General features: G+C 40.5%; 3 protein-coding genes across 20 annotated transcripts in view; 1 reads left to right on the plus strand and 2 right to left on the minus strand.

Moving 5' to 3' along the window:
* The window catches only part of YARS1 (tyrosyl-tRNA synthetase 1), a 26,333-nt gene extending 12,702 nt beyond the window's left edge, over positions 1 to 13,631 (minus strand). The window contains exons 1-5 of one of the 2 annotated variants that reach the window (XM_033114590.1): positions 12,831 to 12,974; positions 9,168 to 9,374; positions 8,853 to 9,028; positions 4,296 to 4,425; positions 2,344 to 2,424 (exon numbers count right to left, since the gene is read on the minus strand). In XM_033114590.1, the coding sequence (XP_032970481.1) occupies positions 2,344 to 2,424; positions 4,296 to 4,425; positions 8,853 to 9,028; positions 9,168 to 9,206 (426 nt within the window). In that variant the 5' untranslated portion in view covers positions 9,207 to 9,374; positions 12,831 to 12,974. Of the gene's footprint in view, positions 1 to 2,343; positions 2,425 to 4,295; positions 4,426 to 8,852; positions 9,029 to 9,167; positions 9,375 to 12,830 lie in introns of both variants that reach the window. The other variant, XM_033114589.1, reaches the window with a different exon arrangement.
* On the minus strand, positions 13,210 to 15,525 carry LOC117027051 (basic proline-rich protein-like). The gene is made up of 2 exons (XM_033114482.1): positions 15,513 to 15,525; positions 13,210 to 14,024 (listed from the first exon to the last, which is right to left on the minus strand). The coding sequence occupies exons 1-2, from the start codon at positions 15,523 to 15,525 to the stop codon at positions 13,210 to 13,212; spliced, it is 828 nt and encodes a 275-aa protein (XP_032970373.1).
* Positions 13,215 to 23,639, plus strand: part of S100PBP (S100P binding protein) — a 31,689-nt gene continuing 21,264 nt past the window's right edge. For 3 of the 17 annotated variants that reach the window (XM_033114591.1, XM_033114602.1, XM_033114604.1), the window contains exons 1-5: positions 13,260 to 13,331; positions 16,256 to 16,297; positions 21,236 to 22,086; positions 22,717 to 22,805; positions 23,539 to 23,562. In XM_033114591.1, the coding sequence (XP_032970482.1) occupies positions 21,238 to 22,086; positions 22,717 to 22,805; positions 23,539 to 23,562 (962 nt within the window). In that variant the 5' untranslated portion in view covers positions 13,260 to 13,331; positions 16,256 to 16,297; positions 21,236 to 21,237. The other 14 variants (XM_033114608.1, XM_033114593.1, XM_033114596.1 and 11 more) reach the window with 14 other exon arrangements.

Below are 23,639 nucleotides of genomic sequence, written 5' to 3' on the forward strand. Positions count from 1 at the left end.
CAGGGTGTCAAAATAACTACAACTGGTGTGTTAAAAGAAATAGAGGAAAAGATGGGCAAAACAGATAAAAGATGGAGAATTATAAAAGAGAATAGGAATGTATAAAATAGAATCAAATGGAAGTTCTGAAATGGCACAATACAATATTGAATGGATTCAACAGAAGACAGGATTAATGAACTTGAAGAAAAGTCAATAGAGAATATCCAAACTAAAGCCCAGAGAGAACAAAGAAAGGAAAACAACAGAACAGAATATAAGAGACAGGTGGGACACAATCAAGAGGTCTAACCTATGTAAAATTAGGGTTCTAGGAGAGGAAGAGAGAATAGGACGGAAGCAATATTTAAGGAAATAAAAGGAGACAATTTTTCAAATTTGATGAAAGCATCAACCCACAGACTCAAAAAGCTTAGCAAAATCCAAGCAGAATAAATACAAAGAAAACTATACCTAAAAACGTCATAGTAAAATTGCTGAACATCAGTGACAAAGAGATAACCTTAAAAGCAGCCAAAGAAAAGATATGTTATCTACAAAATAGAAACAATAATACTTACAGGTGATTTCTTGATGGAAACTATAGAAGCCAGAGGCAATGGGACAACTCTTTAAAGTGCTAACAGAAAAATAATTGCCAACCTAGAATTCTATACCCATTGAATGCAAAAAAAAAAGGTGTTTTCAGACAAAAGAAAGCTGAAAGAATTCATTATGAAACATGAAATACTAATGGGGGTTCTTTAGGCTAAAAGAAAATGATCCCAGATGGAAGCATGGAGATACAGAAATGCAGGAAGAATCAAGAGTATCAGAAACGGTAAGTAGTGATTAAGTATACATGAAAATTGACTGTTTAAAAAACAATTATAATAAAGTCTTTGGAGGTAAAGTACAGCATAGGAATATAGTCAATAATATTGTAGTAACTATGTACAGTGTCAAATGGCTAATAGACTTATTTGGGTTATCACTTTGTGAGGTACATAAATGTCTAATCACTATGTTGTTTTGTACACCTGAAACTAATGTAATATTGTGTCAATGGTAATTGAAAAATATATTTTTAAAAATTAAAAGAAAATAAATAAAGTCTTTGGGATTTAAAATATATGTAAAACACATGACAACAATAGCAAAAAGGGTAGCAGGGCATTTAATTGAGTAAAATTATTATAGGTTCTTGCATTGTTGGGAAGTGGTAAAAATATCTAACTTAAACTGTAATAAATTACAAAGATACATGTAATCTCTAGGGCAGGAGTAGGCAAAACTTTTCTGTAAAGGGCCAGATAATAAATACTTTAGGCTTTGTGGGCCACATGTGGTCTCTATTGTGTATTTTTCATTTTTTAAATAACCCTTAATAAATATAAAAGCCATTCTCAGAGCTTCTGAGTCATACATAAATAAGCCATGGACCATATCTCTGCTAAATAAAAGAAGGTTCAACTAAAAAGTTAATAGAGGAGATAAAATGGAATAATGAGAAATACCTGATTAATCAAAAAATTTACGTTGTAAACATTTCCCTATTCATTAAATATACCCCAAAATCATTAAAAAATATATAATATTCCATTGTATTTATCATAATGTATTTAACCAATCCCTTGTCATCTGATATGTTTATTTCTAGATTTTTGCTTTAATTGATAATGTGAAAAATACTTTTATAGATAACTCAAATTACACTTTTAAAATTATTTCCCTAGGACAAATTTGTATAATTATTAGGACAAAGGACAGAATCATTTTAGAATTGTCAAAACACCCTCTAGGAATGTACTTTTCTACTAGCAGTATTTTCTTCCCACCCTTGCCAATGTGAGGTTTTGAGAAGCTTTCAAAAATACCAACCACTTCTCAATAGACCTTTCCAACTTACTCAAGTTCTTTCCCAGAAAAAACTATTACCGGCTTGCGCTAATTTCCTCCTTTAAGCCCTGCTAAACCTCATCTTAGAAATGAGTGGTTTTTGTAAGATCCAGAGCAAACAGACCAAATACTCTGAGAAAGAACAGTAGTTGTGACTGCTAGTGCCTTTTCCTGGAAACTAAGCCATTAGGAAAGAGGCAAATCCAACAGGTCTGGGGGCAGCTTCCTGGCGGTAGCAAGAGCATGGGCTTTTGAGTCAGACAGATCTAGGTGCTAATTTCTGCTCGGTCACTAACTGGACAACTTTCTTACTCTTTCTACCCTCAGTTTTCTCATCTACAAAACAAAACAGAAAAACACTTACCATACAATAAGGTTATGAGTAATGGGACTGGCACATTCAATAAACTTGAACTGCATACTTCTGAGGCTCAAAAGAAAAAAGATAGGAAAGCGGACACTAACCTTCTCTGCAAAAGTGAAAATCTTTCTCTGATCAACACCTCCAAATTGGGCATCTACTTTCAAATACTCTTCATCCAAGGCCTGTGGAGAGAAACACATGGGCATAAACTCCTACTGCATTTCTTCTATATGGGTCTGAGAAATCAGAAACTTTTGAAAATCACTATGGTTTTCAGAAGGTAGAGCCAGGAAGTAAATAAGCAGCATCCAGCCTCCCTGTTGGCCTCTAGAGCTCCATAAACATTTGCGGAGTGCCCGTACCAAACAGCACTCCAAGTGGATGTCATGGGGTAAAAAAGAAGAAGTCTCTAGCCTCAGGAAGCTCACAACCCAGTGGGGAAGGGAGGGAAGAAGACAACGAACCATAGTCATATCAAAGATAACCCCTGCATAACACAGCCTATGAAAAATGTTAAATAAGTGGAAAAAGAAGAAAGTGCCCAGAGGGCTCAGAAATAAAGGCAAGGCTAAACTAGTAAACAAAGAGTTACTGTCACTTACTACATGCCAGGCCTAGTGCCAGCCCTGTGGATGCAGAATCAGACCCAGACTCTGCCTTCAAGAAGCCAATTACCCAGTTTCGGAGAGAGACAAGGAAACAGATAATTTCAATACAGTATGCTAGGCGACCAACCTAGATGTTCATTTAAAGAACAGTGCTAACACAAAGGAAGAAATGATTGTCTCTATCTGGTCAAACAAGTGGCATTAAGGCTTCCTAGAATCAGCTTGTGGGCCGAACTTGATTTTGAAGAATATATAGATGTTTTTCACCAGGCAGTGGAAAGAGCATGTGAGAAGGTGCAGAGGTGTGAAGTGTTTAGGGAAATTATGAGTAATTCAGTCTGCTAAAGCACAAACTCCAAGGGATGTGGAAAGTGGTTAGTGATGATGACGTTAGAAAAATACGTAAGGACACTGAATGTCATGCTAGGGTGCCTAGCATTATTCTGGTCCATGAATGGTTTTAAAGAGGGGAGAAAATGGCCTGCACTGTAGAAAGATCACACCAGTGAGAGGCCAGAGCATGGAGTGGAGGCCTGTGAGTTGGAGACAAAGAATATTGCTGTAAGGCCAGGTGACAAACAATGATGAATCAAGTCAGTGCGGATATAGAGCAAGATTGAATTTAAGAGACTTTTAGGAAGTAGAATTGATAAAATTTCGTGTCTGATTGGATGGGGGTAAGAGGAAGAAGGAGAGGTGGAGAAAGGTGAGCAAGCAGGAAGAATCTACAACAGCACTGTCCCACAGAACTTTCTGTGACTATGAGTATGTTTTGTATCTGTGCTGTCCAACAAGTGGCTCATGAGCACCTGAAATATATAGCCAATGTGACTGAAGAACTAAAAATTTTAATTTTAATTACTTTTAATAGCCACATATGACTACGACTAGAGTCTAACTACCATAGTGGACAGTGCAGATCTAGAATGTCTCTGGGTTTAACCTTTGGAAAGGTCACTTGGAGGTGACAAGGGAAGACCTAATTTTCTTACATTAAACACAGAAATATACAAGGAAAAAATTAAATCTATCTGCATTTTCATCCTGCCATCCTGAGGTAACCAGTATCAACAACTTGCAAATATACATGCACATGAAATAGAATATGCTTGTTTTGTTTAATGGAAAATAAGATCATGCCTAAAACTTATTTTCACACATTGCTCTGAAATTAATTTTCTTCAATTAAGAGATTAAGATCAACATAAGGAAGATGGGTGAGATGAGCAGTATTTTAAAGGATAGGTAGGGAAGGGCTTACAACTGAAAAAGTCAAAGAGGGTTCCAGGAAGTAGGGATGGGGACAGGAAGGAGACAGGAAGGAAGGCCTACAGGATGAAGGAACAGCAAGTGCATCAGTTTGACAGGGCTGAGAGAGAGGTTTTGATCAGTGGTTAGAAACAGAACAGAAAAGGTCACTGGGCAACTCCATCCCTCCCAAGTACCTGTAGTCCGGGGTACAGCAGACCACTCAGCAATGGGTGCTCCACCTGCTTTACCACTTCAGCTCCAGCTTTCTTGGCATCGTGCTGCGTGACCATAGAGGAGAGTCTGTATACATCTAGTGTGTACTCTCTGAAGAGGAAAGGAAGAGGAAATAGCTGTAAGACTGGGCTCAGGCCCCAGTTTAATCCTAAAGCACATTAATTCACTCTCTCAATCTTATGACATTCCAAGAGAACACTGCCTAGTAGCTTCTAAAATGTGAACGGTCTATCCTCTCATTCAAAATACTACTTTATCTGTTTCCTTTTTAAAGATGGCTTTAATTAATCTTTTTCTTCACTTCTTTCTTGAAATACTGCTTCTCTGCCATTCCCCTCCATTTTCTTCCTCTGGAATGCCTATTAAATAAACATCAGAATTTCTCAATCTATCTTCCATTTTCTTAAGAATAGTGTACCTATCACTCAGTTTAAGAAAAAGGACCTAATTACTTCTGAAGCTGCGTACCCCCCAACAATCCTATCCCACTTCCTTCTCCACAGTAACCACCACCCTGAACTTGTCTTTTTCCAGTTTTACACTATGTTTGTATCTCTGAAAAATGTGTTGTAAATATTTTTATATGTGTATCCTGGTATATATGTGCAAGTTTTTTATACATGCCAAGGAATAGAATTTCTTGATCGTAAGGGACTTGCATCTTGAACTTTAGTGGATAATGCTAAACTATTTTCCAAAGTGGCTTTTATCAATTTTATTACTTAATATTGTCATTATTTTAAATGTTGCCAATTTGGAAAGCATGAGTGGTTTCTCATTAGTTTTAATCTACATTTCTTTGAATAATAACCAAAGAGGTTAAGCATCTTTCCATACACGTATTGGTCATTTGGTTTCTTCTGTGAAATGTCTAAGTCTTTTTCTACCAGAATGACATTTTTTGACTGTTGATTTTGTAGTTTTTGACATATAATACTGGATATTAAAATCTTTTGCCTGTTACATGTAGTTATATCTTCTCCTAGTTGGTGGCTTGTTTTTTCACTTTATTTTACTTTTGACGTATTGAAGGTCTTAATTTTAATGTAGTTGAATTCATCAATTCTTTCCTGTGCTTTATGCTTTCAGTGTGTCTTGTTTAATTTTCCTTGCCCTGAGATCATAAGATGGTCCTACATATCGTCTTTAAAATGTCTTAATAGTTTGGACTTTACAATCAAATCTCTAATCCACTTGGAATGAAGGGATCATTTTTCCCCATATAGATAACCAATTGTCTCTGAACCATTTTGTCTAAAAAGTTTATTCTTTCTTTGTTGATAAGCAATACCAGCTCTGACATATATCAAGTTTCCATATTTGTCAGGATCTATTTCTGAACTCTCTATTCTGTTCTGTGGGTTAATTCTCAATCCCCATGCTACATGAATGACAAAGGATTTGGTATCCAGAATGTATGAGGAACTCCTAAAAAAGGGTAGAAAAATAGGCCAAAACACCTGCATAGACACTTGACAGAAGAGGACACACAAATGGCCAACAAAAACACGAAAATAAAATTTTTCAGATAAATATTTTCAGATATATTTTATCCCTACACTTGAATTGTAGTTTGGTGGGTATAGACTTTCAGATTGGAAATTCTTTTCCTTTGGAATTTGACAGGCTTTGCTTCAACACCTTTTGGTTTTCAGTGTTCCTTTTGAGAAACGTAAAGCCATCCTGATTCCCAGCGTTTTGTAGGTGACCCCCTTTGATTATTCAAATATTGGACCTCCTGGCCTAGTACTCTCATTTATACTTAACTTTTTCTCTCTCTTTTTTTTTCATTATGGTCTGTGAGGGACATGAAACCAAAGATCAAGTGCATATTATGCAATGAACTCCCTCAAGGTGCAAGTAGTCTTCAACGTTCTACTTACCGTATTTTATAGATCCTAAGATGTATATTTTTAAATATTTAACATCTCTTAAATCTAGATGAGTCTTTTACATGTTATAGATTATTAGCAGTATTTTAAGACATCTGAGATTAATTGAACCATAATATCTCTTTGTATTTCCACTTTCTGGCCACGAAGCGTATATTTTTGACTAATTTGTTAATTGACTAATTTGAAGCATTTAGGAACTTTAAAAAATATTTTATCCAGAATTTTCAGTTGTTTTCAGCTGGAAGGTTGGTCAGAGTACTAAACTACTCTGCCAGACTGCTAAAAAATAAAGTCCTTACCTACATCTTAAACACTTTTGCAGTTTTTGTCCATTTCTCTGCATTCTGGGTGAATTCCTTAGTATTACCTTTCAAATCTATAATCTTCACTTCAACTGTGTTCAGTCTAGACTTGATCCCATCTATTGAAGGTGGTTGTGGGTTTTTTGTTTCATTGTTTTTACTTTAATGACTTTTACATTGCCAAGATTTCTAAATAATTATTTGTATTTCTATATATTCATTTTCATTTCTATTTTATAATTTCCTTTTTTTAATGGATATAATTTCTTGGCATTTGAGAACTTATGTTTTTTTGGTAATATCAGGGATGTAACATTCGTAGGTAGTGGGAGCTTGGTTCAATTTATGGTGTGCACATACTCCAGTCTCCATAGGCCTGAATCTTAATAAAAGTCCCTAAAGATTCAGGTAGGTGGCCAATAGTGCCCCACGCCCCAGCTCTACTTTCCCTGAAGAGGAGTGAAAATGGGAAAAGGGGAAAGGCCCTACTTTATCCTCTGGCCTTAAGCAGTCAGCCTGGTTTGTCCCCAATGCCCACTTCCAGACTGGAATCCAGCAGACGTGTAACTTCAGCCCCACTCACCAATTTACATTTCAATTGTTTCTCTTACCACAGAGATGTTTAGCTTGTTTATAAACCTGGCTATGCCCTTTTTAAAAATTATTATTTTTTCAATTTTTATGTTTTTAAGTATCATCATTGTGTTTGGAATAGAGGAAGAGCATCAAAGCGTGAACTTACAAAGCCATCTTCCTTTGAAGTCACTTTTGTATATAGAAAAAGATGGGGTGACTTTGAAGCAGAATAGCTTTATTTATCCCACCTTTATTCTAGGAGAATAAAAACTTTGCCCAAGTTATTCACTATTACAGTCCCAGTACCTAGAACAGTGTCTGGCATATACTAAGAACTCAATACAATATTTGCACGACTTGTTTCCTCACCTTTGTCGGGTCTCTTGTCGTCTTATGCCATTTTATCATAGAGGTCTTCTGTAACCACTCTATTTAGCTAGAAACTCCCCACTTCCCGAGAACGAACTTTCCTTCTGCCTGCCTGCTTTGTAGCATCTATTACCATATAATAAAAGTGCTCCCTGAATATTTGTAGAATCAATGTAAAATGAATGAAATCTCAGGTACTCTACTGAGGCTGTAGATTCAAACATCTGTTTATATAGTCTGTTTATATGCTTTATCTAAAACTCTATAAATGTCCAACAGTGGGGAATGGTAAAGGAAATTATGTTAGGATGAAGTAAAATGAGAAATTAAGTTGAAAGCAAGAGTTCTGGGTTCACACCTGACTCTTCTACTTGCTAGCTATATGAACTTAAACCTGAATCTATTGCCTTATCTGTGAAATAGGATAAAATGCTTACCTTAAAAACTTGTTCTAAGGGTTTAAACGCAAAAGTGACCAGTAAAGGGATACATGGAATATTTGAGAGGTCTTAGAAATAAAAAAAATGTGGCACCATGGGGGAATTACTTACGAAATTGTTAAGTTAAATAATTAGGACTCAGGGGCGGCCGGATGGCTTAGCTGCTTAGAGCGCGAGCTCTGAACAGGGTCGCCGGTTCGATTCCCACATGGGCCAGTGAGCTGCGCCCTCCACAACTAGATTGAAGACAATGAGCTGCTGCTGAGCTTCCGGAGGGGTGGCTGATGGCTCAGTTGGTTAGAGCGTGCGCTCTCAACAACAAGGTTGCCAGTTCAATTCCCGCATGGAATGGTGGGTTGTGCCCCCTGCAACTAAAGACTGAAACCGGAAACTGGACTTGGAGCTGAGCTGCGCCCTCCATAACTAGACTGAAGGTCAACGACTTGGAACTGATAGGCTCTGGAGAAGTACACTGTTCCCCAATATTCCCCAATTAAAAAAAAAAATTAGGACTCAAAATTATATGTATGCTAACATTACAAAATATGAATAAAATTGATAAAACATTAACAAAAATTGTTGGGGAGGTGAAAAACAAGCAAAATATTTTCCTTTCACATTTCCTTTATCATCATTTGCTGAGGCTGGAAGGAGAAAGTGAGGCTGAATGGTTCATCATTACTCTCCCACAGGCTAAGGACTTCATTATGGTTACATTTATATCTCTAGCAAATAGGAGAGTACCTAGGCACTTACTAGTCAGCACATTTTTGATGGATGTGTTAAAAGGACAAAAGGTATAGAACTTGTAATGGTTCTTAATAGCTAGAGCCAAACAGCTTCTAATCCAAATTTAAAGAGTGCCTGGATTCCACAGGACTGTAATTAGCTAGACGCATCAGAGCCACGAGGAGGGTGGATGAACAAGCACTTACTTGCTGAGCTGGAAATCAGTGCCTTTGATGAACTTGAGCTTCTCCAAGGGCACACCAATGCTCTCCAGCATTGCCTTGATCACATTCTCATAGTAATTGGTTCGGAGTTGTAGAAGTTCCCATGGGGCTTTCATATTATCCAGATAGGCGTGAAGGTCCGCAAACAGAATTGTTACCTAGACATACAGATAAGGGGCCACCAAAATGTGAATTTGTCTAAGTACCTCCAAACCCCTCCTCCTGGTCCTGCCCTTGTTAAGTCTCTTTTGGCCATTCCCCGAGAGCAACTGCTTGGTTTATAACATTACTTCTTACCTCACATCCTGCTTTCAGGAAGTCTGCGATCTTAGACATAGGCACGAAATAAGCCACATGTGGCCTGCCGGTGGTTGCTGTTCCCCAGTAAACTTTAAGTTCCCGTTCTTTCAGTATCTCCTTCAGCTTCTCTTCCCCCAGAACCTCCTGTTGTGGAAGCAGAAGAGCTGGTTTAATGCTGGTGACCCACCTTGCTCATCCTTTACCCTGTGACAAGGAAAACAAAGGTATGTGTCACTGGGGGTGTCCAGGCTCAGAGCCAGCAGAGTGGGCCAGCCATGCCCTCAGCCCAGAATGAGAGCCAGCATAAGTTGGTGCTGTTGCTAGTTCCACTCCAGTGGAATGACGCTGACGTTAGGGGAATGGGGCATGTCCCTAATTACATCTTCCCCTGCAACTACCTCTAACTCATGCTCCTTCCTTTCACAGCCAACTTCTTGAAATAGTTGTTTCTTCTGATCTCCATTCCTTCTCTTCCATTCCAGTTTGAATTCCATACAGCATCACACTACTGAAAATGCTCTTGCGAGGATCACAAAGGGTCTCCATGTTGCTAAATTCAATGAATACTTTTCAGTTCTCACACCATTCCTGAAACACACTCCTCTTTTGGTCTCCTCTAGTTTTCATTCTCTTAGTTTTCCTCCTGCCTCTTTGGTTGCTAGGTCTCAGATTTTTTTGCGTGTGTTCTTCATCCTAATCATTAAATATTAGCAATCCTTGCGGCCTTATCTCTTCTCACTCACTGTACATTCCCCCTGATCCCCTTTGGTTGCTTCAATTACGATTTATGAGCTAGTAACTCCCAAATCTCCTGCTTACACCCACATATAGAACCATATTCTTGTTATCAACCCAGTTAATTGAAACTCAACATGTTCAAAACTAAGTTCATGTTCTTATCTTCCTACCTCATTCCCCAACCATCTTTTTCATGTATGGTTTCATCCCTCGTTCAGTAAATGGTGCTATCATTCACCAACTTGCATATTATTCTGAAACAGTTATTAAACCCTCCTACTTGTATCTGCCTCTATACAACCATCCTATTCTAGGCCAACCTCAGATTACACCAAGATTACTGTAGAAGCCTCCTAACAGTTTTCCCATATCTTGCTCTCTCCAATCCATGTTCCAAAAGGCAGCCAGAGAGATCTCTAAAACCCAAAATTTGATTATCTCATTTGCTGGTTTAAATACTTTAATAATCTCCTTTTTCCCTAAGACATACTGGAAAAATCCGAATAGGTCAGTATGCTGCAGATAAAAAGAGATTTTAATGTTTCTTCAAGTGATGGTCGTGGAGGCTGTTGGAACCCATGAAGACAAAAATTGTTTTGCTGGTTTGAATTGACTATTAGCAGGATTTGTTAAAATCCTGTTCCAAGCTGGTTGGAGGCTGATCCTGAATCCTCTGAGCCTCTGACTATTTAGATACTTGGAAGGTTCTCACCACCCAAGGAAAGGTCGTATCACTTACACTTTAAAACCTGAGTGAGTCAATGCCATTAGCTGTGTACGTCCTTTGTCCTCACCCAGCACTATTTTATGGAGAGAGGCTAAGAAACAAAGGGATCTGGCTAAGAGGAAGCATGCAAGAATCTCTGGTTAAGATCAAGTTGTGAGTGGAAAGAACCCAAATGCCCATCGACTGAATAGTGAAGTATCATTCAGCCATAAAAAGGAATGATAGGACAACAACATGGATGAACCTTGAAAAAAATTATCATTTAAGTGTAAGATACAAAAAGCCACATTTGTATGATTCCATTTAAATGAAATGTTCAGAATAGGCAAATTCAGAGACAGAAAGTAGATTAGTGTTTCTCTAGGACTGGGGGGAAGGAAGGAATGGTCAGTGATTTCTAAGGGTATGGGTTTTTTTGTGGGGTGATGGTGATAGTTGCACAGCCTTGTAATTACAATAAAACCCACTGAATTGTACACTTTAAAAGGGTGAATTTTATGGTATGTGAATTGTATCTCAAAAAGAGAGAAGAAAAAAAAGCTGCAGCCCAACCAATGTATCACTGCTCTTAGAATAGAAACCCAATTTTAAACAGCCTACAAGACCTTCATGACCTGGTCCCTGCTATGCTTCCTAAACAAACAAGTAAAATGTATAGTATGTCAGATGGTGACAAAGTTTTATGAAGAAGCAACAACAAAGTGGTCCAGGAAAGGCCTTCCTAATAATGTGACAATAGTCAGAGGCCTGAAGGAGGCAAGGGAATGAGCAATATAAATATTTATTAAGTGCTTAATCTGCACTTTGCTCAGTCTACTCCTGCCAAATTAGCCTTTTCTCTGAACCAATGTTCTTTCTCCCTTCTGGGTCTTGATCTGGGTTCCTTCTACCTTAAATGTCCCCTTCTCATCCTCCATTCTTCCTCATTAACTTCTACTCCTGCTTGTTCCTGGAAACAGCAGGAACATGTGTGAAGAAGTGATTTGCATCCTTCACAGCACAATTTAGAGGTCACTTCCTCGGACTTCCCTGACACTCCCCCCAGCTCTTCCCCTAATTTCCTTTCAAAGCTCCAAGTATAGTAACTTCCAGTACTTTCTTCAACTGTAATTAAGTGTTTGGATTACAGGTCATTTTTAGAGTTTAATTCCCTCTAGACAAGCTCTGGGAGGGCAGGGGCCGAGTGTACCCTAGCGCCTAGCACTGCTCCTGGCTGTGCAGAGTGCCTAAAATAAGGTATTTGTGTGAGCAAGAGTAACTCCATTTTGTATGAGCAGGAGTGACTCCATCTTGGACACTGAGTGCCAAGGGAATGCCCTACTAAGTAAACAATTTGTTTGTACAAGTAAACAAGTACAGTTGGGGGAGACACCAGCTACAAGGATTGATAGAAGGGCACCGCCCAGTTACATCCAGACTTGAAGCCCTTAAGGACCCAAGGCTTAGGGACCCTGGAAAGACGGTCTCCCTTGAGAGAAGACCATGCTGCTCCTGCTACTCCGTCAACCTCTGAGCTCCAACCTCACTCCCCGACCGGATTTGATCCTCTCCAGAACTACCTCCTGGACTAGCCGCTGTGCCCCAGCACCGGTGGACTCCGCGCTCGAATTGACTTTGGGATTGGTTCGTAATCCTAAATTTACTATTGTGTGCTGTAGTTGGGATTGGAATGCTGTTCGTACCCTATATTGAATTGTGTGATCAGAGTGTGAGGGCATCTTACCTGTGTACTTGCCCTTGTCTCTCGTTCGGCCCATAGACCACTGCGGGGACCACACTGGTGTGGGCCAAAGATAGCCGAACGGTTGTCGGACGATACGCAAGACCGTCAGGGTCAGTCGTGGGGGAAAGCCCACTGTCTTACAGAGACTGCACTAGCAGACCGTAAGCTCAGTGGTCGCTCGCGACACTGGCACATAGCACGGTGGGTGGAATGGGAGTCCTCGTTTCAAAGCCCGGCTCAACACAGGTAACTGCACACCGGAGGTGAGCCCACTGTGATTTCTGCATTACCCAGCTAATTGCTGCTTGACTGACTGACTGACCGACGAGTCACGAGGACTGCAGGTTCTCTCAGCGCTGCCTCGGTGCGGAGTCCCCGACCCCACACACTTAGGATCCCGTAGTGGGGCTCAGGATCACTGAACCCCGGGCCCCAAATCCCCAACAACGCATTTCCAACTCCAAGGACCGACCTGCAGGTTCCGGGTGATAAGCTGCAGCTTCTCTTGTGGGCTTGGAGCGTCCCCCATGGCTCCGTCGCCCGTCTCCCGTGATCAGTCTGGCACCGCGCCCCTTCCTCGGTCGCCGCCGTCGCCGCGTGCCGGGAACAGTAATGCGAGTCCAATCAGGTTGCATCAGCTGAGCTCGTCGCTCGGCTTGCTCGGCCTGGACCCTTCTCCGCCTGGCAGTGGTCGGGAGTCAGGAGCAACAGAGAGTCGAGCGGTTCGATGAGACGAGAAGGGGTGGGGCCAGTAGTCGGGGTAGGCGGTGTCGGGGCGGGGTTGCAGCGCCATGCGGGGCACCACCCTCTGAGAGGCGGGGCGGTTTCCTGCCAATCACTGCCTCTTTGCCCTACCCCTGGCTCTGGCCCGGCTGCTTCGGGGTGGGGGAGGTCGGGGAGGGGGGCGACAAAATGGCGCAGGGGGCGGAGTGAGGCGCGGTCTTTCGTCTAGGCTTCGGCCCGGCTTCCGGAGGTGAAGAGCGGGAGGGTCGAGGGTGTCGGCATTTCCCGGCTGGGAGGAGGATGGGGTCGCCTGTTGCTTCTTTAGGGGGCCGCACACGCAGTCCGCCCCGTTGAGGGGTGGGAAGGCCCTCGCCCTGCTGGGAGAAGGGTTCGTTTTTCGTTCCTGAGGTGATGGTGGCGGGAGGGGGGGAGAGTGTCCCTGCCCCCACCTCCACGTCGGCGGGCAGTAGGTGCCCCTCAACCTGCTGAGGAAAAGGGCGGCTGTTCGGTGTCCTGAGAGGCTGGGAACGACGTCGGTTCTCCCTGCCCCGTGGGTGTGCGTGTGGGGAAGTGGATGTGTAGGTGGGTGGGCGATGCCGCTGCTCCCTGCCCCTCTGGGGGAGGGTGTAGCAGGGAGGAGATCGCGGTCTCTTCGCCGCGCCTGGCTCCTGAGGGAAGGAGAGGAGGACCCGCCCCTCCGGAGAGCGACGGGGGGCCCTTTGTCCGGCAGCGGTGTGGGTGTAGGTCGCCGTCCTAAGAAACGGGTGCCGACGCTGGCCTGCGGACGGGCGGTTTTGCCCTACTGGGGGAGGGGCGGGAATCAAGCCCGTGCTTCTCCCGCCTTCCGCGGGGAGGCGGGAATTCTTGGTCTTCTCGCAGGAAGGAGGAGGGAAGTGCGAAGGCCCTGCCTCGGGGCCATGGTGTGCTGGCGACCGAAGCAGTTCTTAAAGGAGTGCAGGGAGAGGTCAGGCGGCATCCTCCGGAGGGTGGATTTGGGCCACTCTCCCTCCTGGCTCTCAACAAACGAGACACCACCAGTTCCTTACCGGGCAGGAGGGAAGGCAGTTGGCATGCAGGGTGGGCCCTAGAGCGGGCCCAGAAGTGATGGCATTGCCCACCTGCTGCCCCCGCCTGACCTCCCGTTTCTTGTAGAGGTTCCAAGCTTTAGCAAACCTGTATAAATCATTAAAAAAAATAAACCTGTTGCTGCAGCTTAGCAATATTCGGTCTCCTGTACCCAAGTGGGAGGAGAGTCCTGGGGCCCTTATCTAGTGAAATGTTACTTAAAGCAGAGATTTCCTGCCCTGGGTTGTTTTTCTGTCCTACAGCATTTCCAGTTACCTCAAAGGGAGTTAGTTGCCCAATTCTTAGGAAAATTTCAGTTCACTTTGATTTTGTTTAAACGTTATGTTCTTTTTATGAGGGGTAAACCCTACTGAGTGCCATTTGTGCAATATGCCTCACGGGTGTTATTACATGTGGGCAAGGTTGGAAATCAAAGGCTGGTGGGGAAGTTCTGTCCATTAGAAATCATCCTTGCCTCTGACCACACCTGTCAGATCCAGCTTGGTAATTAATGATCTTCCTTTTAGAGTCCTGAAAGGGATGTGGGGTTGTGTCTGCTGTTGCAATTTTAGGGGCCTGAAAAAAACATCTTGGCTCTAAGACAATAGGTTTCTTAGGTGTGATAAAAATAGAAAGGGAACCAGTTTCTGAGGTTGCAACCAGAAGGTAGCAGAACAGAGCAAGGGCGTGGTGTGGTAAACTGAAGTGTGAAGAAGGGGGTGGACAGGTGAGAGACAGAATAGGGTCACAGAAGGGATGGGGAGCAGAGATATTCAAAGAGAGACTTTGGGTGATGGGAAACATTCTTCCCTTAAAAAGAAAGAGATCCTCGTGTTTTAGGTGGCTGTTACAAAGCAAGTGCCAGAAACAGCAAGTGATGGTAGCATGGCAGACAGAAGTACTAAGGCAGTGCTGTGGAACTTCACTTTAGAACTTCAATTTTTTCTGAGAGTTTCTTCCTCCCTTGCAAATTCCCTAAATATCAACTGTCATTAGTATGGGGCTTTTAGGTTGAGCGTGCTTTCATAAACACACCCTCATTTGATCATGATAATCTGTGTTTGAAGTTAGCACTGAATAGTTTCCCATTTTGCAGATGAGTGTTCTCATCTGTTTTGAGGTTCAGAGACCTCAAGTGAATTGCTGAGGTCTCTGTTAGTTTAATTTCGCTATACAAGATAACTTCAGTGACCATTAATTTGCAGAATTTGCCTTATATTTCAGATGTCCATAGAGCCTGGTCTTTAATTTAGTGACAGTATGATTGAATGCTGGTTTAAACTAGAAGAGATCAGAGCATACCAAATAATTTCTTAACAAGCAAGGACTAGGGGAAGTTCCTTACCAGTTCAGTACTCATTCCTACCATTCCTATGCATCTCTTAATACTCTTCAGGCATCAGGGAGGTGATGAGGGTGGGGTGAAATAATAGCTATAGCCACTACTTACTTAGCTTTTACATGGTGCCTGTAGTGTGCTAAGTGCTTTGTGTTCGTGATCTCATTAAATTCTTCCAAACACCCTATGAGGTAGAGACTGTGATGGTCCCTATTTTATAGGAGAGGACATTTGAAACTTCAGAATGTAATCATTGTTATCTTTCCCCACTGACTTCTAATTTAAAACTTAAAAAAAAATATTTCAAGCATATAAAATTTATAAGACATAGTAATGAATACTATTCTACTCACCATTCAGCGTTATCTTATGTTACCATGTTTGTTTTAGGTCTTTTTTTTTTTTTTTTAAGAAATAAAACATTACAGATAGAATTGAAGCCGTATGTCCCCTTGCCATTCCTCTTTTCCTCCCCACAGCCAGAGATAACCACTATCCTGAATTTGGTGTTTTTTATTCCTATGCATGTTTTCGTAATGCTATATGTGTGTATCTGTACACAATTTATGGTATTGTTTCTTTAACAAATAAATTGCAAGGAAAAAATGGAAAATCTATAGATTAAAATACAAAACATATTAGCCAATTGCAATGTATGTACCTTACTTGGATATTGATTTTTATAAATCTTTAAAAAAATATGGCATTTATAAAATAAGTGGAAATGTGAATCGGGTTTTTTTGTGATAAAGAATTCTTGTTATTTACAGATGAACTGATGTGATGCCTGGGATTTGCTTCAAAATAATCCGGTAAAGTGCCAGGGTAGAAGGGGCAGGATTAGTTATGGGTTAATAGTTTCTGGGGCTGGGTGTTGGATATGTGGGAGTTCTTTATGCTATTATGTTATTTTTGTATATATTTTTAATTATCAGTATTTTTTAAATGAGGAAATAAAATTATGAAGAGCATGATTTTTGCAAGTTAAAATTATATGCATATGGTATTTTGCATGCTTTTGCTCTCAGACCTATTGGAACATTTTATGAGAGAAGCTTAGGAGAGCCAGCTCTGCCTCCGGATGTTGTGTGGCATAGGAATTGATGCTTTCAGTGTTTGTGAGGGATATTGATTGGTCCTATGTGTGCACAGTAAAGATATTTTTTCTTTCAGTGAGTTTTGGTCACATTCAGGGGTGTTTCTCAGTTCTTCCATTCCACCTGGAAAGTCAAGGGAAGACTGCATAATAAGATAGCTTAAATTATTTTTGCCAAGGCACCAAAAACCCTAATTGATGTCCACATCTTTCATGTATATTAGAGTGTACTGAATTTAGAAGGCTGTGCCATTTGCTGACTGCCCCCGGGCAAATCTATCACGGTGGTTGAAAGCCTTTGGAATCATTATTAGCATTATTAGAATTATCACTATTAGTTCTGTGTACTTGGCTAAGTTACTTTATAACTCTGAAGTTGAGTTTCCCAAGAGTGAAAATCTATTGAACTCTTCATTTGGTTAAGCAAGTACTTGGACTAGACCTTTTGGAAGGAGTTGGAGTGAGAATGAGGGTAGTGGCTCAGAAAGGGCTTCTCAGAAATGTAGCTGCTTAACCCCTATGTCTGTGATACTTACTTGTGCTTGACAACCGCAAACTTTAAGTACGTTTTTTTCCAAAAGTAAACTTTTTTCTTACTGTTGCCTAAGGAAATAACTATATAAAATAACTCAATCACCGGACAGAGAAATTACTTTTCTCTTCGTAAGAGGCACCTGCTTCAGTGCCTGGAACTCTCATAATTGCTGGTAAAATAAGAGAAAAAGTCTTAGCAGCTTTAAGTTTAAATACAACAGAAACCTTATTTCTTTGATGAGATGTATATTACAGAATTAACTTAAGGGGTTAAATTAGAGTTGGAAAATGTCTCAGTTTAAATGCCTGATTTATAATGGGTACTTAATATTTCTTCCCTTTTTGTCCCACCTCATTTCTCAGCTGAGTAAGTTTAACTAGGTTCCTTTTTTTATTTTCTTTATTGCCCCCCTCAATTTTATTGAGGTACAATTAACACATAACGTTCCATTATTTTAGGGTGTAAAACATAATGATTTGATAATGTACATATTGCGATAGATTACCACAGTAAGTTTAGTTAACATACATCAATCACCTCACAGTTACAATTTTTCTTGTGATGAGAACTTTTTATTTTAAAGTTTATTGGGGTGACAATTGTTAGTAAAGTTACATGGTTTCAGGTGTACAATTCTGTAATACATCATCTATATATCACATTGTGTGTTCACCAGAGAACTTTTTTTTTTAAGATTTTATTGCAGAAGGGGAACAGGACTTTATTGGAGAACAGTGTGTACTTCCAGGACTTTTTTCCAAGTCAAGTTGTTGTCCTTTCAGTCTTAGTTGTGGAGGGTGCCGTTCAGCTTCAAGTTGTTGTCCCTTCAGTCTTAGTTGCGGAGGGCGCAGCTCAGCTCCAGGTCCAGTTGCTGTTGCTAGTTGCAGGGGGCACAGCCCACCTTCCCTTGCGGGACTGGAAGAATTGAACTGGCAACCTTGTGGTTGAGAGCCCACTGGCCTATGTGGGAATTGAAACGGTAGCCTTTGGAGTTAGGAGCATGAAGCTCTAACCGCCTGAGCCACCAGACCGGCCCTCATATCTTTATTTTTTAGAAATCGTATAGAGACATATTACCTAGCTTAGTGCTCTGATGATAGTAGTTCAGAAAATGTTTTCTGAAAGAATGCGTGAATTAAAACAAATTCAGGGTGTGGCATAGAGGGAAGTGGGGTGGGGAAAATTCACAATTAAAAGACTATAGGGAGGGGCCGGCCCGGTGGCTCAGGCGGTTAGAGCTCCATGCTCCTGACTCCGAAGGCTGCCGGTTCGATTCCCACATGGGACAGTGGGCTCTCAACCACAAGGTTGCCAGTTCGATTCCTTGAGTCCTGTAAGGGATGGTGGGCTCCTCCCCCTGCAACTAAGATTGAACACAGCACCTTGAGCTGAGCTGCCACTGAGCTCGCGGATGGCTCAGTTGGTTGGAGTGCTTCCTCTCAACCATAAGGTTGCCGGTTCAACTCCCACAAGGGATGGTGTGCTGCGCCCCCTGCGGCTGGCAACAGCGACTGGACCTGGAGCTGAGCTGCGCCCGACACAACTAAGATTGAAGGGACAGCAACTTGACTTGGAAAACAGGCCTGGAAGTACACACTGTTCCCCAATAAAGTCCTGTTCCCCTTCCCCAATAAAATCTTAAAAAAAAAAAAAAAGACTATAGGGAGTTTTCCAAATTATTGAGTTGTGTTTAAACATTTCATAAAGCTTTTCAGATGTTGACATGTGATATGTAAAATATTAGCTTTCTATCACCTTTCCCATCTAGAAAATAAAGATTAGATCTCTTAGTAGCTGTTTAAAAACTAGGTTTTAGTTACATGAGTAATATATTAATATTCAAGTAGAAAAGTAAAATGATACTGACTAAAGTCTCCCCTTGACCTCTCTGTCCCCCCACAAGTTATAGCAGTCATCAATTCGTGTTTGTGTTTTTCCAGACCTGTTCTTTACATTTATACTTATATTGAAAAAGACTTTTGTATGTGGGTCATGATTAACTGTTAGATGTTGGTGGAATCTTAGACATCACCTTGTCCCCCTTTTCCATCCCTCCCCCATTTTGTAAATGAGGAAACAAGTCCAATGGTTAACTGGCTTGTCCAAATATCATAGCTGGTTAGTGACAGAACCAGGACTACAACCCACGTCAGGTCTTTGGACTCCCAAGCCAGTATTCATCTATTAGAGCAGATGATATTCTTTTTTTTTTTTTTAATTGCAATTACTTTTTGTTTTTTAATTTTTATTGGGGAATATTGGGGAACAGTGTGCTTTTCCAGGGTCCATCAGCTCCAAGTCGTTGTCCTTTAGCCTACTAGTTGTGAAGGGCGCAGCTCACTGGCCCATGTGGGAATCGAATCGGCAACCCTGTTGTTCAGAGCTCGCACTCTAACCAACTGAGCCATCCGGCTGCCCAAATGATATTCTTAGAAAAGTACAAATTATTGCAACAAAACTAGTTCCTTAGTTGCATAATTTTTCCTCTGAAGGTTTTTTTTTTTTTGATGTTCTTGACTCAAAATCCAACTTTCTAGTGTTTAAAAAAAAATCAAAATTAATATATGGAGCACCTTAAAGCATTATACAGTTGACTTTGTAATTAGCAGAGTTGAAAGTGATGAGAAGATCCTTTAATTTTCTTTGTGCCTGCAGGAAGGTGGGAGTCAATCATTTTGACAAGTCTCCTGAAAGGAGCAGCTAGCAGGAGCTGAAACCTTTTTCCATTTGGTCTCGTGGCAAAGGCAGAGATCACGCCCCAGCTCCACACAGTATGGAAGACAATTCTTCTTGTATTCTTAAATTTTATAACTTTTTTATTTTTAATTTCAAAAGTAATACATGTTTATTTTTTAAAAAGTGTAAACTGAAAATTCAAACATTTTACATAACATATATTCATTTTCTTTGTATGGTGTGTATATATTATTCTGTGATAGTATATGCAGATATACTTCGTTGTACTTTTAAATACAGTAGTCCTCACTTCTCCACGGGGGATATGTTCCAAGACCCCCAGTGGATGCCTGAAACTGCAGATCGTACTGAACCCTATATATACTATTAATAGGTTTTTTCCTATGTATATACATAGCTTTTCACTTAAAGGAAGCACTTTATAGCTTCTCTTTGTTGTATTCGAATTGCACTCTGGGGCCATTATTTAATAAATAAGGTTGCTTGAACATAAATAAGTACTGTGACACCACGACAGTCTAATAACCGAGATGGCTACGAAATGCCTAATGGGAGGGTAGCATATACACCGTGGGTATGCTGGACAAAGGGATAATTCACGTCCTGGACAGGACAGAGTGGGATGGCACAAGATTTCATCACACTGCTTAGAATGGCGTGTGATTTAAAACTTAAGAATTGTTCATTTCTTTAATTTTTTGTTTTTTTGGTACGAAAACCAGAGCCATCCATTTTCAGGGCTAGTTGATTTGGCAGGTGAGTAGTTACACACTCCTTAGTGGATTCCGACTTCCATGGCCACCGTCCCGCTTTTACTTTCCGTTTAATATTTTTGAACCTTGCTTGACCTTGGGTAACTGAAAGTGCAGGTAATTGAAACAGTGGAAAGCCAAACAGCAGAAAAGGGAGTACTATTGGAGTTGTAAGGTATTCCATCGCATGAATGTGCCATGATTTTACTGAACTGTTCTCCTGGTGATAGACATTTAGGTTATTGTCAATATATGACTATTTTGAATAATGCTGCTTTGGACATCCTTGTAAATTATCCATGTGCATTTGTATAGGTGTTTCTGTAGGATAAACTTCCCGAAGTGAAATTGCTGGGTCCAGTGGTACTGCCAAATTACTCTCCACAAAATATTGTGCTGAATTATATTCCTACTGCTAGTATGTGGGGTCTCACATACTTAGATTATCATGTCTTCCTAATTTTTACCCATTTGATAGGGTAAAAAGTTTTTCATTGTTTTAATGTATTTCCATAACTCTGGTAAGGTTAAATATCTTAAAATTATTTTTCACGTTACAAGTCATAGTGCAAAGATTTGAAATATTAGGATGCCACCACTCTAGAGAGCAGATTGGAGTTGGTAAAAGGTATTTCCTATTCCTCAGCAAAACTGCCTCTTATTTCTCCAGATATGATGTGCTCACTGGTGCCCTCAGAACAGCCTTCTGGTACCTCTCTCTTGCCTAAAGACAATGCCCCATTTTCTTGGGGTTCCTTGGATGAGGATGGATTGGATGACTCCTTGCTAGAGCCATCTGTTGGAGAAGAAGATGATGACCATTTCAGTTTCACGGAGGAAGAGATTGAAGAGCTCTTAAAGGATGATAACGTATCAAATGAGCATATTTCTTGTCATGAAGAGTTGCCTGAAGATGACAGCAGGCATGTTGAGAAAGGAGGAAGAGTGGGTCAAATTCTACTTGACACTCCGCAAGAGAAAAATTCCTTGTGCAGCTTGGGACCGGTAGCTGAGACTCCTGGCCTCTTCAAATTACCTCAACTAAGTACATCAGTTGGTAATGTACCAATTCCTAATAAACCATTAAACAGACGCTTTGCACTAGAAAAGAATCTTGTAAAATTAACAGTTGTTGCACCATTTGATCCAACAGTTTATGATGCTGTGCTTGGTAAGGACAAGACTGATACATCCAAAGATACTGAAAAACCCTCCTCCCTTGGAGAAGAGATGAGAGAAGATGGTGTTAGCCCAAAAAAGAGCAAACTTTGCACTGAATCTGAAGGGAACAGCCCTAGTAATTCTGCCTGGGATGGGCCTCTGCTCCCTTCTCCTTCAAACAGTAACTTTAAACAAACTGTCTCTGATAAAAGTATGCCTGACAGTAAGAAACCTACACCTGTATTCTCTCAGCTATTGGACCATTCAGAGACTTCTAATACAGGGTCATCCTGGAGAAATGGATCACATAAATCGAGTTGTGAAATGAGGTTTTCAGTTGTTTCCAGTTCATCAAACAAAGTAAGTATATATTTTGAAAGTGAAGAGAAAAAATTATTTTCATTCAGAAGCTGTATAGCAGAGCTTTGTATTCAGAAAAATTGGGGTTTGAATCCTGTCTAGCATCGTGACCCTGAACAAATTATTTAGTCTCGCTATTCCCTCACATATCTTATCTATAAATTGGAGTAAATATTTCATGGTATAGTAAAGATTAATAAAGTAATGTATTTATAGTAATGTACATGATACTAAATTACCTTTGTTGAATAATTACTAAGATGATGATTTTACTATTTTTTCTTTCTTTGGGCTTCAGCCTAAATCTCAATCTTTGGTTATATTGCTATAATAGATACAGCACCAGCTCTGAGTCAGCCTTGGAAGAGCTGAAAAATCTTGGGCAATTTACTTAACCTCTTTGAGCCTGATTCCCCTTCTGCCAGATGGGTTTAATAATCCCTACTGCTTAAAGTTCCTTTTTTTCCCTTAAGATTATAGTTACCATCTCATTCAAAGTACTTAACATAGCGCCAGCAGGTCAAGGATATGCCTTTGAGGCCTTTAGTTGAAGAATATTTACATATTCAGTTATTTTCTTATAACTAAGGACTATCTTTCCTTCTGTGTTCCTTCTGCGCTGAAAAAAAGCAGGATGTTCTTGACAAGGATTCTGGGAAGCTGAAAGCCCCTGAGAGAAGACTAGGCAAAGTCATTCCGGTTCTGCAAGCCAAAACGAGGTAACAGTATAAGGAAATACTCTGGTTTCCTGTGGTTCTCTTCAATGTCTTTCTTTCGCTCCTCATTTTCCATGTAGTATGGGGGAAAACCCTGTACCAGGAGTAAACATACTTGAAGTTCTGGGACCACCAATATCTAGCCGTGTGACCTTGGGCAAGTCAAATCTCTGATGTCAGTTTATTAATAAAATGAGCCTTCTCTGCTGCCTCATAGGATTATTGTGAAGAGTAAAAACGACATCAGTGAAAGCACTATATAAATGTAAAATTTATTTTCCTCTGTATAGAGAAGCCTAGTCACAGATATGGTAGGAGGTTAGAATAATTTTTAACAAAAATGTTAAAATATAACTATAGAGAATCATTTAGTCATCTCTCCCAACTTGCATACAACTGTCCTTGGGAAAAAATTAAAGATGTTGCAGATTTGGGTCACCTTTTCAGTCTATGCTTTTGTTGCCAGGAGATGGCAGTGTCTCTTCAGGGCCTTTTCAATTAGCAAAGCTGTTTTTTAGGTTGAGTCACATTGGCTTCTTTACAATGAGATTATTACTATTTTTTTTAAATTTTTGATTACACAGATATTACATTTATTTTGCTTTTGAAAATTTTAAATATTACAAATAAGGCCAAAGTTTCCTTTGATTATCACCCTAATTCTAGTTTTCTGTGTTTTTGTGTGTGTTTTGTTTTGTTTGCATCATTTGAGGGAAATTTTGTGAATTGCTTACAGTGGAAATTATACCAGAGAACACAAGTGAGTCTACTTGGAACAATAATAAATTGACTATCTCAATATTCTCATCCGCAGACTCCTCAGTGTAGTGCAATCAG

This window comes from Rhinolophus ferrumequinum, chromosome 9 (genome assembly GCF_004115265.2).
Source record: "Rhinolophus ferrumequinum isolate MPI-CBG mRhiFer1 chromosome 9, mRhiFer1_v1.p, whole genome shotgun sequence".
Taxonomy (NCBI): domain Eukaryota; kingdom Metazoa; phylum Chordata; class Mammalia; order Chiroptera; family Rhinolophidae; genus Rhinolophus; species Rhinolophus ferrumequinum.